General features: G+C 40.4%; 1 protein-coding gene across 1 annotated transcript in view; it reads right to left on the reverse strand.

Moving 5' to 3' along the window:
• Positions 1-9851: 9851 nt before the first annotated feature.
• LOC141984538 (sulfotransferase 6B1-like) overlaps positions 9852-17443 on the reverse strand; it is a 35126-nt gene continuing 27534 nt past the window's right edge. The window contains 5 exon segments of the mRNA XM_074947614.1: positions 9852-9982; positions 10479-10635; positions 11338-11432; positions 14094-14220; positions 14958-15047. Of these exon segments, the coding sequence (XP_074803715.1) occupies positions 9852-9982; positions 10479-10635; positions 11338-11432; positions 14094-14220; positions 14958-15047 (600 nt within the window).

Genomic DNA, 17443 nt, shown 5'->3' on the forward strand with positions numbered 1-17443 from the left:
AGTTTCCATCCCTTGTTGACAGTTGAGTCATTACCTGCCCCCCCACCCCTTGTTAGCTTGATGGCGTTGTTTCCCTTTTGTGTAAGTGAACCTTCATTGTCTCAGCCTGACGACCAGGCTGGTTAGACAAGCAAATACACAATTATTTTTGATCCAGACATGCTGACTCCCCAAACACCTTGTGAGCTTTGATGGTTCTGTTTACCGCAAGTGTAAACTGCAATTCCATTGTCACTGGTCACCCTGATTTATTTGTTTCTGCTTTGTTCAAATACAGATTTTAAAACAATATCGGAGGACAGCTGTAATTCCACATGCAGCATTGTCACATATATTCTCCAATTATACTATTGACCAGTATGGTGTTAGTTTTCAGATGATACCTCCCAAGGCATAGTTTGTATAAATATCATTGTAGTAGTGTGTAGGCTGTAAATACAGGGGTTCTTAGGGTCACACACACCCCTTTACAAAACTGTAGAAGGATTAGCCACTGGCTGAACTGTATGCAGTGGGTCAGTACCCTGCTTCGTAGATAGGGCATCAGCCACAATATTTTCTTTCCCCTTATCATGCACAATCTGTATTGTCATATTCCTGGAATGTGATGCTTCAGAGTCGTAGCTTAGAATTTATGCCTCCAAACTACTGGAGACTGGTCAGTTAGTCCCCTGAATGTCCTGTTAAAAGATTGGGCCATACCTGCTTGACAGAGGAATTCTGTTGAGTAGATGTCAGTTTCTTGCTTCAGAAAGCGAAGGCATGTTGGGGTTTTTTTTTAACTTTCCACTGACTGCATCAAAAGACACCTAACCTGGTGTCTGATGCATCTGCACAGACTTCAAATATTTGGTCAAAATCTGGACAGGCCAGAAAAGGCTTTTCAGACAAGATTTTCTGTACCTGATCAAATCCCTCTTTGACAGGCAGTTGTCCACACAACCTTGTTTGGCTTTGTCTTTTTACACAAATCTGTGACTGCAGATACAATGTCACTGAAATCATAACCAAATCAGTGGTAGTAATGAAATAGGCAGGCCTTTGAAAGACTGAACCTGCTTTTTGGTTTGGAGCACAGTCCAGTTTAAAATGGCTTCTACCTTTAAGGGATCAGGAGAGCTTTGACCATTCCCTACCCAATGATCTAAAAAAGGAAATGTTCTTTCTCCTGTTTTATTCTTAGAGGCTTTTATAGTCAGGCCTGCCTCTTTGAGCTTTGATAATACAATCCCCAAGTGTTTCTTGTGATCAGACCAAGAGTTGCTGAACACTGCTATATCATTGACATAGGCCCTTGTGAAGTCCTGCAGTCCATTTAACTTTTGGTTGGTCAGCTGCTGAAAAGTGCATCCTGCATTAATTAACCCAAATGGTAACATTTTGAAGTCATACAGTCCCATACCAGTAATAAAAGCAGATTTTTTTCTGTGCATCAGGGTCCAAAGGACTCTGCGAATACCCTTTTACAAAGTCAAATATGCTAAGATATCTTGCTTCGCTTAAAATATCAAGCATATCATCAATTCTGGTTATTGGATAAACATCTGAAACAGTGAGAGCATTCAGTTTTCTATAGCCCACACAAAACCGTAAGGTTTATCTTTCTTGGGGACAAGCACAATGGGTGATGCCCAAGAGCTCTCAGATTCTTTAGTCACCCTCAAATTTAGCATGCTCTGTATTTCTGTACGGATTTGCTCTAGCAATGTGCCAGTGATGTGATAAGCCCAGCTGAGTGCAGGCTGAGGACCTACAGTGTCAATCTTATGGGTGACCACTAGTCTTCCCTAGCTTGCTGGAGAAAACCTGTTTGTGGCTCTTCAATATAGCCAGAATCTCTGCCCTTTCAGTCTGTGTTAATTCATTGCATATCTCATTGCTTTCAAGTGATAAATTGTCTTGACATTCAGCCATCAAATCAATGAAGTGGGATGCCTCAGTTTCCCCTTCAACACAACAAATCATGTTGACCGTTGCTTCTCTGCTGTCATAAGCTTTAAACCTGTTTATATGCAGCATCTGTGAGCATTACTGTGACGTCTTTTGACGGGATATGTACATGTCATACATGTTCCTCTTCAATTACTTCAAAAGATCCCTCCCATGAGTTTTACATTTTGTATTTTTTCACCAGCACCAAGTCTCCTACTTCAAAAGAGCGTTTACAGGTATGTTTGTCATACTAGACCTTTTGTTTTGACTTGTCTTAGGTTATCCTGAACCACATCCATCATGCCCTTTAACTCTTACCTGAACCTTTGTACATATTCCGTCACAGGCGCCCCTTCTGCCTCAATGTTCCCTTCCCAAGAGTCTCTGGTGAGCTCTAAAGCTTCACTCACTTTCCTGCAGGATGGAAAATCAAATGGGGCAAATCTTGTAGATTCTTGGGACACTTCCCTATACGCAAGTAACCTAAGGTAACTTTTCATCCCAATCCTGGACCCACTTGTTGGCATATATCCCCAGCATAGATTTCAGGATCCCACTGAATCTCTCCACCAACCCATTTGTCTCTGGGTGAAAAGGGGCATCTTTCACCCCCCACACAAATTCCATAACTCACTGAATGACTGGGACATGAAATTTGACCCATGATCTGATCACATCTCTTTTGGGAAACCCAGTCTGCTAAAAATAGTGAAAAGGACTTTGGCTATAGAATCAGCTTCTATGTTACTCAGAGCAACCAGGTCTGGCTACTTAGTGGCACAATTCACTATAACCAAGATATAGTTTTTCTCCTTTCAGTAGGATGTGGCACAGGGCGCCCAATATTCATTGCTGCCTTATAAAATGCCTCATGTATTACAGGCAAGGAGTGTAGAGGGACTTTTTGCGGTCCTACAGGTCTTTTTTTCCACTTCTGCGTAAGTCACAAGATCTGCAATAGTCTCTCGTTATTATCCCTGGCCAGTAAAAATTCTTCTTTAACCTCTTGTCGGTTCTCTGTGTCTTCAAGTGACCAGCAAAAGGGCAATCATGGGTAGCAACACTGACTCCCCACAGTGCTGGAGTGGCTGCTTATAAGGTTCCCAGGGCTTTTGTCCTTCCCCATGGGTCCTTCTCTGTAAAACTTTTCTTCCTCTTCAAAAAACCTTTCCCCATATCTCCTTACTGGGGGTCCCCTTGAGGATGTATCCAGGGATGCTTTCTAGCATAGGGTCTGCTCTCTATTTGCAAAACCTTGGCTACAGGCAACCTGAACTACCTTTCTAGTTTCGGGAGACAGCAACTCCCCTTTTAGCTCTGGCTGTCCTCCTCTGCCTTGGCCCCTTCCACACCTGAAAGCACTTACTTTCTCCTGATAAGCTGAGGCTAGGATCATCCCCTCCCCCATAGCTGCTGCTTTGTCCACACAATTCTCTTCTGAGATTACAGAATGTTATTTTTTGCTGCAAGTTACTATATTAACTTTTAGCTATAGACAAAATATCATTTTCCACAAGAATTGCTGTTAAAAAACTATTCAGCACACCAATTTTCAAAGTTCACTCCAGCTCGTTACACTCCATATGTACTTTAGCCAGAAGTACAGTGACTTTTTCTCATCCCAGTGCTAGTTCTGCATTCTCTCCAGGGAGCATGTCTGACTGTTGAACTGTGCTTCCCCTGACCAGAGAAATATGTGCACTACTACTACTGTCTCTCCACCCAAGGCATTCTTTGCCATTTGCCTTGGCAGTTTTAACAAATTCCATCTCTACCCCCCAATAGATCAGATCTCACAAAATCAATCATATGACCTACAGATATCTCTTGGGATTCTGTGTTAAGAACAGGTGCGTTAAACTTGGGCTGGACAGGGTGTGAACTTCTTTCTTTCCTCAGACATTCAGTAGAATCACAGGTGAAACACATTCTTGAATTATTCTCCTGTACTGCAAGTGAGATTCCCAAGAGATGATCTGTTCTGGGGAGGAGAATGTCTGCACTCCCAACCACCCTCTCTCTTCCCAGGGACAAAACAGGGCCCACCTTAACACTGGGTTTCTGTCCTTCCCTCTGTGGTTGCGGTCACTGGATGCTTTAGCTCAGTGGTTCTCAGACTTTTGTACTGGTGACCCCTTTCACACAGCAAGCCTCTGCGTGTGACCCCCGCCCTTGTACATTAAAAACACTTTTATATATTTAACACCATTATAAATGCTGGAGGCAAAGCAGGGTTTGGGGTGGAGGCTGACAGCTCACAACCCCCCATGTAATAATCTCGTGACCCGGAGGGGTCCTGACCCCCAGTTTGAGAACCCCTGCTTTAGCTTATATATATATATATATATATGTATGTGTCAGCAAGAGCCACCGCTTTTTTAACCAGATCCAGGGGTTTTCCACAGAGAGCTTGTCTGATTTCTTCAGAAAATATGCTCAGGAATTGTTCTTGTACCAAAAGATCGAACAACTGATCACAATTCTCTGCCCCCTTCCTGTTCACCCATTTTTTCATCAAATCACATTTATACAAGTATTTTCTGTAACTCTTTTTGTCATGCATTTTGAAACATCTACATTTCATTCTATACACTTCAGGGGTAATGTGAAACCTTTGCAATACACCCTTTTAAAATTCAGCATATTTCAAAGCCTGTTGGCTTGGCATTTCATTAAATACATTGAATGCTTTACCAGACAGTGTGGGGACATCAACTACTTCCAGTGGCAGCAGGTTCTACAATCTAAGTATGTACAGTGTGAAAAACTATTTCCTTTGATCAGTTTTGAATTTTTTACCTTTTAATTTCATTGAATTTCCCACTGTCTTTTTTTAATGAGGCAAGGAAATAGAAGTGTGATGCTAGCAAACCAGGTGTCAGCTCATGCCAAGGTCGCCATGCCTCACTTGGATACTGACCAGAACATAGCCGGAATCGCTCTGGTTTGCCTGTGTGTTAGTATTGTTAAAATACATATTAGAGTTACAAAAATGTGCTTAGTGTTTAGACTTTATTGAATAGTGATAAATCGCCACATTCATTAATCTCATTTATAGCATCCGTGATCCATAGTGTAAGGTAATAGTTAAGCATTTGTGTTTATAATACAATAATTCTACAATGGGATAGGGTCCCAGAACTCTGGCTCTACCCCAAGCACGATTGTCTACACAGCAATTTTAATCCTGCATCCCAAGTCCCAGTCAGCTGACCAAAGCCTGCTGTGATCATGGCATGGGTCTTTTATTCTAATGTAGATGTACCCACAGTGCTTGCTTATTCTACACGCTTCTGTTACTTATTGGAATTTAAGATTGTAACTTGTGTGTGTATATATCAGTTTACCTGCTTTAACCTTGTAAATAACTCTTGTTTCCTTTTACTATATAATAAATCTTCAGATAGTTTATTATAGCATTGACTACAAGCTTTGTCTTTGGTGTAAGATCTAAGGTGCAATTGATCTGGGGTAAGTGACTGGTCCTTTGGGACTGGGAGTAACCAGAATATTGCTGTGAGCTTTGGTGTAAGGGACCATCTATCACAAATGTAAGCTTACCTGGATTGCAGCATAGATCAGCATACTGTCTGTGACTTCATGTTAAGGCTGTTATAGTGCCTGAGGAGTGTATACTTGATAATTGGTTGGTGAAATCTAAGTATAAAACTCACCACCAATTTGGGGTTTGTGCCCTGGTTCTTAACAATCTGCCCAGAGGGTGGTATTCACACTCTTGAGCCATGGCAGGATAGCTTGAAAAGAAGGTCCAGGTCTCCCATCTTTAGGCCATTTATTATTTTATATACTCCTTGCTGAGGTAAACAATCCCAACCTTTCCAATCTCTTCAGATAAGATTTTCCATCTCCTTAATCATCATTTCCTCCCTTCTCTGAATCCCTTAATTATGAAATGTTTTTTTGAGACAGGGGTACCGGTATTGCACACAGTATTCCAGATGAGGCTGCATAACTGAGTTCTATAAGGGCATTATAACATTTTCCATATTATTCTCCATTCCACTGTATACACATCCTCATATTTGCTTTTTTTTTTTTAAATAAAAACACCTGCGCCTTCAGCAGTGGTCTTCACTGAGCTGTCTAGAATGACACCCAGGTCCCTGTCCTGCATTAATACAATTAATTAAGAACTTTGTAATGTGTGTGACTAGTTTAAATTTTTCCCTCCAATGTGCATTACTTTGTATTTATCAATATTAAACTTCATTTTCCCCTTCACCTAACATGTTTAAATGTCTCTAAAATTCCTCACAGTCCTCTCTGGTCTTCATTAACATCAATAACTTAGTTCAGTCTGCAAATTTTGCTACCTCATTACTCACTCACCTTTCCTAATAATTATATTAAGCACCACTAGATCTAGTACAGAACCCTTGATGCATTCTCCTGTTAACTTTTTGCCAGGATGATTTACCATCAAATCAATGGACTCTACAAGAACTTCATACAAGGCTGCAGAGAATATAGGATACATAGATGAACAAATTAACTACTGAAGATGAGAAATGTGTCCAAAGCAAGACCCCAGGATGCTCAAGAACCTTGGACTTTCAGAAAATTTGGATCTGGAGCAGGAATCAACCTGAATCACTGGCAGATTATGAAAAAATTAAACTGAAATAGCCAAAGGCACTCTAGTATATTATTCATGTGTTCTTCATATTCAGCCAAATATCTCTTACACCCATATAGATGTGTGGAAATAATGTTGCCCCAAAGGAAAGACAAAACTGACATGGGGATCAAATGATGGCTTCACCCAGAAATAGCTAGACTGGGGTAGTCAATAGGGGGGCCGCAGGCCAAATCTGGACCACCAGATACTTTTGAACAGACCCCGAAGTCTTTTTTACTTGTTGTTATTATTTTTATTATTTTCTCTAGAGTCTGGATCTTGACTCTACTTTGACCAAAAATAATTGACTTTCCCTGAGCTAGACTATGTTGCCATTAAATTGGAGCTGGAGAAGATCACACCCTATCTTCCAACAGCATAAGAGTATTGATGTGGGAAGTGACCGCCATTTTGTTATTCGGATGATCCAAATAAAACTAGAGAAGGCAGCACCAGGCAAGGCAGAGCATATGTGTGATACTAGAAAGCTAGCAGATCCAGCAGTGAAGGTGCAGTTCAAGCTGCAAATGAACAACGGATTTGAAAAGTTACATACACTGACCAAAAAGAAAAGGAGTACTTGTGGCACCTTAGAGACTAACCAATTTATTTGAGCATGAGCTTTCGTGAGCTACAGCTCACTTCATCGGATGCATACTGTGGAAATGAAGTGAGCTGTAGCTCACGAAAGCTCATGCTCAAATAAATTGGTTAGTCTCTAAGGTGCCACAAGTACTCCTTTTCTTTTTTGCAAATACAGACTAACACGGCTGTTACTCTGAAACCTGTCATACACTGACCAATGACAGAAGAACCATGGCAGCTTTTCAAAGATGTGCATGTGGATGCAGCCAGGGTTATAGTGGGAATGAGAAGGTTTAAGAAAGCAAAATGGCTCCAAACAAATACATGGACTTGTTGGAGAGAGGGAAGAATTGAAGAAGAGAATTCAACAGGAACAAGACAGTAGCAAAAGAGTTATTCTACAACAAAAATAGGTGGTCAAAGACAAAAATGTTAAAATATCAGTTGGAAAAGAAAAGAGAATGGCTGGAAAACAAAGCAAGAAAAGCTAAGAAGGTGTACAAGAGAGGGGATTCTACAAAACTTTTTCTAGTATCTAAATGACTGACATCACAATTCTCAAACCACTGTGGCATTGTGAAGACATGAGATGGTAGGATTTTAAACCACAGAGGAATGACAAGGAGCCTGGTGGATGGGAACATTTCTAATTTGTGCTCAGCCAGCCAGAACCACGGACGTACACTGACAGATGTGAAGAAATAGTGGATTTACCTATATCACTAGAAGTAATCATCTTTGAAGGAATAACTGAGGCCATAATCCAACTGAAGAGTGGTAAAGCACCAGGCTATAATAAAATAGATGCTGAAATGTTAAAAGCTGAAAAGAAAGTGATTTGAATTACATGTGAAGGTTGTACAGAATGGTTTGGCAAAAGGAGATCTGTCCTAAAGATTGGCGATGAGGCATTATCTGTATAATCCCTGAAAAGTGGAACCAGTTTATTTGTGATAACTGGAGAAGAGTGACACTCCCATCTATGCCTGAAAAAGTGTTTTGCATTATCATTTTGAATAGGATGAAATGGTTGTTGAGAAAGTATTCAGGGAAGAACAGGATAGATTTCAATAAGAAGTTATGTTCAGATCAGATTTTTCACCTTGAGAAGACTCATTGAGAAAGGTTTAGAAGACCAGCAGAAGACAGTTTTAAATTGCATTGATTTTATGAAAGGATTTGATAGTGTCCACAGAGAAACCCTTTGGAAGATCCTTAGACGTTCCAGAATAGATTACTGTCTGTCCTGGTGCCATCTGCAGATTTGCCCTACAAAGTTTTTATCAAATTAGCAAAGAAATGAAATGGTTTAAGATTATTATTGGTGTAATGCAAGGCTGCGTACTATCCCCACTTTTCTTCTGCACTTCCTTTTCGTGATGAGAAGAGTGATGGTTGTTGCTGAGGATACTGATGTTCTTTGGGCAAGAGATAAGCTGGAGAATTTACCTAGATTTAACAGATGACAGTCAGACCAGATACCAACATGGATGGAACGAAAAGATTTGTTATGAGCATAAAAGCAGACGCGGCCTCAAGTGGGACTTGGTATCTGTATGCAGAAGTCCAAGATTATGTAGATAGGAGAGAATACAGTCAACAATGGCAGATGTACAATTGATGGAGAAAAATACAAAAGAGTTGATGACTGTTTATCTTGTAAGTCCAATATCTTATAATGGCTAGCTTACTAAAGAAGTGAAGGAAAGATTTTGGCAAAGCAAGTGGATAATTTTCTCATTTGTCAAACCTGGAAAAGTAAGAAGATACATCTACACACTGAAATGAGATTGTACAATGCTATTATTCTTCCGACACTACTGTACGTGCCAGAAATGTGGTAGATGTTGGAAGTACACAAACAGAAAGAGGAATGCATTTCACCAGCTTTGTTTGAGAAGAATTTTGGAAACTCATTGGTTACATGATCTCTCCAATGTAAGTGTTGCATGGCACGAGTCAACAGACTGTGGACTCAATTAGACAGAGATGACTACGGTGGTTTGCCCATGTCATCAGGCAACCTCAAGGCAGAAGCACAAGGTACATCTTAGCTGTGTCTACGCTGGAACTTCGTTGGCAAAACTTTTTTTTAACACCCCTGAACGACAAAAACTGCCACCCCGAGCGACAAAAGTTTTACCAATGAAAAGTGCCGGTGTGAACCTACCAACAAAGCTGCTGCTGCTCGTTGTGGGTGGAATTTTTTTGTCAGCAGGAGAGCTCTCCCCTGACGACAAACAGCAGCTACACTGCGCGGCTTTTAGCGGCACGGCTGTAGCGGCACAGCCGTGTTGCTAAAAGCTGTTTAGTGTAGTCGTAGCATTCTATTGGATTCCACCTGGAGGGAAGAGAAGGCATGAAGGATAAAAAATGGCCTATTGCAAGACAATTGCAAAAGTTGTTGCCATCATGGAGACAATTTACAATTGAGTCAAACATCTTGTTCTGGACAGGCAGCAGTAGGAAAAGTGGGTTGCCTCATGTGCCACTATGCCACTAAGTCTAAATAAGTCACAGAAGGGCAGTATTTGGAGCACTAGCCTTATTTACTGTGTCTTGGGTTTGGTTGTTTTTTGTGTGAAAATTCTTGCGTGAAAGGCTAATTATTTTAATCTCTACATTCTCAAACAAAAGATAGTAAAATAGATGATGATTCTGAGTAAATGCTAATGTCATTCTGATAGTCAAGGATTTAATATTTGCAGTATTTATCATATTTTAGCCTGGCTCCCAGTTTCGTTCCTGCTAAACATTCTTCAAATTTGGCATCCATTTCTTGGCTTTGAGCTTCAGTGAACAGAGTCTTCCAATCTCCAACAGTACCTGCAAAAGAACAATGAAATAAACTCATAAATATTCCTGGAAGTATAAGATCACCTGTCAGGTAGTGGTAGATAACAATGAAATGCTGACACAAACAGTTGGAAGGACTGAACTTATTGCCACATTTCAAATCAATATGAGGCTTCAATGTGGATGGTGTTCTTAAAATTTTAGGTTAAAGAAAACCCTTTGCACTAAATTTTACAGGTATATATGCATGCACCTTTTACAACCAAGGTATTTTCCACAGAGCTCATATTTTGAAAGAACAGCATTCAGTGCTTGAGTGATCATCTAGCTAGGGATGTCCATTTTCAGGAGAAGAAAAGTCATTATCAGCTATGAATTAAATGCATTAATTCTGCATTTGGGAGCTCCTGAAATGGTCACAACAGTCATGCATCTTATCAAGCCTTTTAAATGTTAATTAGCCCCCATGACCAATTTGGATACCTGTTCTAAACTCTAGGACTATCATCGCTCTGTATAAATGTACCTTTTCTGAAAAGGATGGGACCAAATTTTCCATATGTTTCTTGGGATTTATTGCTCATTGATTCAAAGGTGGCATTCTCTGCAATAGACTGAATCTTCTCCTCAGGCAGAGAGAACCCCAAAAATTCAGCTATTTGTTTCACTCCTTGAGGTAAGTTCTGAAAAACAAAAATGTGATAGAGTTATGTATAAGTTAAAGCAAATATGCCAGACATTTTCCCTCTATCTTGTCAAATGAATGTAGTTGATAATATTCTCATCCATACAAAGGGCAGAACGTTAGAGAAATATATTAAGTTCAGCAGCAGGAGGTTGCAGGAATGGTGGTTACTTTTGATAAGATTTTGGAATGTGCCTCCTTTCCCAAATGGCAATGTGTTAAGTGAATGCTCTCAATCTTCTGCATGGATCTCTTTATTTTAGTATTAATTACTACTGATAACATTTATCTAGCCACATCAATTAGTATTGTTCTATATGAGCATTGGCATTACCTAACCCAGAGAATTTACAGTTTAAGATCCTCAAACTGCTAACATGGACATGCTTAACTTTAAGCATGTGAACAGTCTCACTGAAGTCAATGGGACCACTCTCATGCACGTGCTTAATGTTGCAGGATCAAGGCTTTCGTGCTTGAGGAGGGAGCTGGGCTGCAGATAGAAGGGCTAGTAGCCAGTGGGAAAACAGGCTGCAACATCATATACCTGTTCTCTGCACAATAAGGTTTTGCCTGGGACAAAATGAAAACTGGATGGGACAAGATGCTTGAGAATATACTGAAGGGAGCAATTCTGTATCAGAACTGAGTACAAGACCTACTAAGTCTTTTCCATTTTTAAATTTCTACACTTATTTACCTCTTTCATTTCTTCATAGGTGATGATCATGATATTCTCTTTATCCATGTGTTTGTTCCAGGCAAGAATATGGTCAAAATATGAGCTCCAGCAGACTAAAATGAAGTTAAGGCAGACAGGTCAAAAACAGAAGATAGTTTAAAGTATATTTAAATTGCCCCAAGATGAAATGTACAGGCTAACTTCAACATAAAGTCCTGGAGAGCTTAGATCGTCTAATCCTTCAGTACTCTGTTCTTAGTTCTTTTTTTTTTTTCCTTTTTCTTTTTCTTTGGGGGGAGGAGGGGACAGATGTTATTTTGGAAGTCATTCACTCCAGACTTGACTTTTCACTTTCTTCTTCCAACTATTTTTTCATAATCAAGCTATACCGTTTCTACATGACAAGTTTTAAAAAAAAATCTGTTTACAACAAATTAATTCTTGAATACATTTTGTAGTAATCAGTAACACAGCCATGTGTGTATATTCAATCTATCACATAACCAGGCTAACATTGCACTTATGAAATGGTGAAGTTAAAAAAAAACAACCCCAACAACACAGATTTAAGGTCCTGCAAACACTCACCATACGAATAATTTTCTTTACTTTAGTGGGATTATTAATGTGAGTAAATTTTACTCACATGCATAAGTGCTTGCAGGGATAGGCCCTTACAAAATATAAACAATTAGTTTCTACCAGTATACTTTATTTTCCAATAATGGTTTACTAGAATATGGCACAGACTCTTTGCTATATTAAATTTCCTCCATTTGCTTCAGGGGCTGTAAGGCAGTTTATGGTTATGGTTCCCTGATTCTCTGCCCAGCTCAGACCTGGCTCCACGGTAACTTCAAGCAGCCTAGAGGCTACTCTAACCTATGGTAAGTGGCAAAGTCCCCAAGGAACTATTCACCAATTAAGATTAGTCTCTTGACACCACCCCTGTGCCAGTTATAGCGGCAGAATAGTACAAGAATCAAGAATGCCAGCTTTGCGTCCATGGAAAGCTGTCCTACATCAGGGGATTTCTCAGCTGGCCAGATCCAGCTGATTTCTGGTCTCTTTCTTGACAGAACTGCACAAAAAAAAGGGGTGAAATAAAGAGACTTTGCTTATATTGTACACAGACATTGTATTATACTGTCGGCAACTTCTCAAAATCCCTGAAATGCACCTCAGTGTCAGAGTAGCTAGTATGACAGAGGGTTTGGCTTGATATTTTGTTAAAGTGCTGTTCTCTGCAAAATGAGTATGTAAAACAAGGCACCTTCTTACTAAACAGGTCTGTTTCCCTGAGTATATACAGTGCCCTCTCTGCTTACTTTAGGAAATAAAATGCATCTTAAAAGGAGTGAAAAGCATTAAACTCTGCCAAATCAGCACAGTTAGGAGAGTACAAGCTGGAATCTATTCCATTTTGTGCAACGGCATCATCAAAATAGCTTGCTAAATTGGCATGACAGGCCAGTGGGGTTGTACAGATGTTACTAAGAGTGTAGTTTGGCCTGCAGAGTCCTTATCACTGGCAGCGGTGTTGAAGAAAGAAAGAGCCCAACTTGATTCACAAATCCCAGATGGAATTTGAGGAGCTGGCAGTTACATAAAACATTGTTTATTTGTAAGCCTAGCACTTCTGATCTGGAAGTAATAAAGAGATGTGTACAAGATCCACTATGCCATTTTTACAGTCTCCTTTTCCCCTTTACAAGAGAGCTTCACTTGAAATGCAGGGTTGCTCTCACTGTCGTTTTCCTTGAGTCTGTTTGAGCCCGATTGCTATGAAGCTCCTTGACATGACAGGAAATCTGCAACTCATGTCTGCTCCCATTGCTTTGACAGCGTGAACTCTCTTTGGAATACTGTTCTTTCCAGCATAGTAGTGCTATTTGTCAACAGATGATAGTGAGACTAATACTGAGTTCTTCAGTTTACAGAAAGGGGTTTATCTATTTCAGTTGTAGGTCAAACCTCTGCTCAATTATAAATAAAGGGCCAAATTTTCAAAAGTGCCTAAGAGATTTAGAAAACCTGAATCCCATTTTCAAAAGTGATTTCGATATAATGGGCAGATAGGTGCCTGGTGGAATTTTCAAAAGTGCTTGAAGTCTATGGGAATTAGGTACCTAGGTGCTTTTTGAAATCTCGCTAGGCATCTATCTGCATCTTTAGGCACTTATATGCCTTTAAAAATATGGCCTTTAGGTGATTAAGTCTCACTGAAAGTCAATGAGGGTTAGGCTCCTCAGTCACTATGGCACTTTTAAAAATTTTACCCCAAACCTTTATTTTGAATTGCTCTAAAATGTGTACCCCTGCTCTGAGATGCAAATGAAAGCAAGAGAAAAAAGTAGCTGAGAACAAAGGGGGAGAAGCTCACTCATAAATCTAGTTGTTAAGATGTGAAATCGCAAGAAGGATAATGCCTTCCAGAAAGAAAAGGAAAGCTGGAGTTTACCCTTTGTGTGCTGGGGATGAAGTGGAATCCCTGTATACTGCACCATCCTGACCATTTGAATATCTCCACAGCAATGCTCCAAGTGCTGAGCATTGCTCAGGGTTGAAGAAGAGTGAAGCACCTTTGACTCCTTAGCACCAGGTCCCCTGCCCTCCCCAACCCAGATCATTAGTTTGAATCCATTTGGGATTAATTTTAACATGATGATCACAGATTCCCTTTTTGGACTGCAGACCAAAGAAGAGTTGAGAACACTGTACTAGAGTGTTTATAAACGCCACTGAGAAACATAGCAAAGATCTAATAACTGTACCTTCTCCACTCATGAACTTCTGAAAGAACTCATCCCAGGAGCTGACATTTGGAAGCATAGGATTTTTGTTGTAGAAGCGGTAATAGGATACAGCTACATCTTTTGGATTTCGAAATAACACCAGTACCTTTTAAAACAGCAAAGGCACATGAGTCTTTGGTATTTTAAGGTAACCTTTGATCTCAAGAGTCCTGCATTAAAAACGTATCAGCTCTTACAGGAACTGAAATTTGGAAAGTGAGGCCCCAATCAGGTGACCTTACACCTGCTTGGAGCCCTTATGACTTCATGGGGGTTCCATGGAGCAATAAGGGCTATCCTATACAGCTCACCTTGCAGGGCTGGGATCTAAGATTTGACCTTTGTGTGAATTACAAACAATAATCAGTAAAAACTGAATTCCACTTTTATAGTGAAAGATGTCAGATTGTGGGATTTGAAAAAGCCAAGTAGAGAACTAGAGTTGGTCAGGAATTTTTCAGTGAAATGTTTTTTCACCAGAAAATGCTGACTGGCTAAAAGTTTTCCCAGAAATTTATTCATTTCTGGTTAAAATGGGAGGGAGAGAGAGGCATACACACACACATCCCAGAATAGCCAAAGTCCCAACAGTTACGGCATTAACCTGGAACATCAGAGACCCAGGTTCAAGTCTTTGCTCTCCTCAATCTGTTTTTTCACAAAAAAAATTCCAACGTTCTTGGTTACATCCCAATGCCGAACAAAACCAAATGCTGTAACCTTGAATTTTTTTGTGAAACTGAATTCCTGTTTTCCAGGCAATCCTGTAGAGAACTTTTGCCAGAGGAAAACTGGGAGTTGCTTGGAAAGTGAATAATATCAAATATTAAAATGCTCACTTACCTTTGCGTTACTCCCCAAAACAGCCTTGGGAATATTATCATAACGGAGATGTGTGGTAAAAAGACGTGGCGAAGGTAAACTTTTTATTTTCTAAATCAAAACAAAAAGTATATGTGAAAAAAAAGGAATCACAACATATCTACCTCGAATATGTTGACAATTTATAATATGTGTATGTGACATTGCACCCCATAATGTTTTATGGAAATATGCTTATGAAAGTAAATATGACATAACTAGAATATGTTTTATGCTAGATAGGCCATGTAACATATCTCTGCAAAGATTATGATCTACTGAATAGATTCATCCTATTTGTATGCATGTATCATTTTTGTACTCGAAGTTATGAGTATTGGCTGTGTACTTGTTTGATTGTAAGTAGCCTTAGTAAGGCATTTGGTCAGCTTCTTTAGAAAGGAATTTGCAAGTTAAGTGCCCAGTCAAGAAACACTTAACAGACAATGGTTCTTGGAAGACTTCAATCCACATAAGAAGTCTACCTGAGGACGTTGAAGGTAGCATGTGAACAATGGCTGCCACCTGTAAGTTCTGAGTTATGCATGGATATGTGACTTGCCCATGTGACTCCAAAACTCCATTTTGTAGCTGGTTTCTACATCGGGGAGGGGGTGTCCACCCACAAGAGAAAGTCTATTTCAACCCCTCCATTTTGTCTTCAGCTGGCTCAAGAGATAGCCTCTCCACCCCCAAAGGATACCTGAAAGAAACTGGAGCAAAGGAAGGTAACGATAGCAGGGGTGAGTGATTGCTGGATCCAGACTAGAAAGAGACTAGTCTGTAAAAGAAGCTTACTGGAACATCTCTGAGAGTGAGATTTCATCTGTAATCACTTTCTTACTGTATTAGGCACAGGCTTGCATGTTTTATTTTATTTTGTTTGGTCATTTACTTTGTTCTGTCTGTTATTACTTGGAAACACTTAAATCCTACTTTTTGTATTTAATAAAATCACTTTTTACTTATTAATTCCCCCAGAGTATGTATTAATACCTGTGGGGGCAAACAGCTGTGCATATCTCTCTATCAGTGTTATAGAGGGCAAACAATTTATGAGTTTACCCTGTATAAGCTTTATACGGGTAAAACGGATTTATTTGGTGTTTGGACCCCATTGGGAGCTGGGCATCTGAGTGTTCGAGACAGGAACACTTCTTAAGCTGTTTTCAGTTATGCCTGCAGCGTTTAGGGGACGTGGTTCAGACCTGGGTCTGGGTTTGCAGCAGGCTAGCATGTCTGGCTCAAACCAGGCAGGACACTCAAGTCCTAAGCTGCCATGGGAACCAGGCTCATGGGTAGTGTCAGCACATCAGTTGGCAGTCCCAAAGGGATTTCTGTGATCCAGTCTGTCACAGTGTAAATTTGATCTAAACATCTATTTTGTATGGAAATAATTTTTATTGGTAATTGTTAAATTGTAGTCTCTCTTCTTGGTTCTTCTCGTCCTTCATAATGTCATCTAGATGGCATTGTTATTAAACCCTAGTTTCTGCAAAACTCTATCATTTTTAGCAGATTTCAAAATCGTCACAAAGCAGGTAGCATACATAGGCCAGATAGTTAAAAAAAGAAAGCTGTTTGCATTGTTCTTGCTCTTAATTCATTATAATTATAAAGGTGAGCTTTTGTGCCATTTTATGTGGCAATATTTAGGCCCAAAGCAACAGAAAAAGAACATGCACCGGTGGCTGCCGCTGCAGAAAACACACACGTAAAGACAGAGGGACTCCACACCCTCCTGTGCACTGTAGACCAGAGTTCCAGGGTAGATCATGGAAGAGATAAGCATGAGCAGTGAATTTTCTCATGTACTAAACTGGAGAACAACAGGCTATATTGGCTACTCCCTTGTATCTTGTAGTAGGCACTGCTTTTACTGCTGTGCACCAGTTCCTCCTGTTTAGGGATTTTCCCTTAGGCCTTGTCTACACTGGCAAGTTTCTGCACAGTAAAGCAGCTTTCTGCGCTGTAACTCCCGAGGTGCACGCATTGCCACGCCACTGGGTGCGCAGAAACTGTGCAGTTGCAGCGCTGTAAAAAAACCACCCTGACAAGAGGTGTAGAGCTTTCTGCACCGTGGCTACAGCGCTGCAGTGCCAGTGTAGACATCCTGGTCAATTACAGTGCTGCGATTGGCCTCCGGGAGGTGTCCCACAATGCCTGTCCTCACCTCTCTGGTCATCGGTTTGAACTTGACTGCCCTGCCCTCAGGTGACCAACCGTCATCCCCATCCCGTAAATTCCTTGGGAATTCTGAAAGTCCCCTTTGTAGGATTCATACAAGGTTCATGCACTTGGCAACATTTAGGGCACACCCGGAGTGTTGTGTAGGAGCAGTGCACACACAGCTCCTCTCAAGGGCATGAACCTTGGAATCTCGCCCAGATGAAATGAACTGTGGGAAGCCTCCCAGGACTGGGCTCAAGGCCCGAGAGCAAGGAATGCGGTAGATAGAAATTGGTAAG

Source organism: Natator depressus, chromosome 3 (genome assembly GCF_965152275.1).
Source record: "Natator depressus isolate rNatDep1 chromosome 3, rNatDep2.hap1, whole genome shotgun sequence".
In the NCBI taxonomy this organism is placed as follows: Eukaryota; Metazoa; Chordata; order Testudines; family Cheloniidae; genus Natator; species Natator depressus.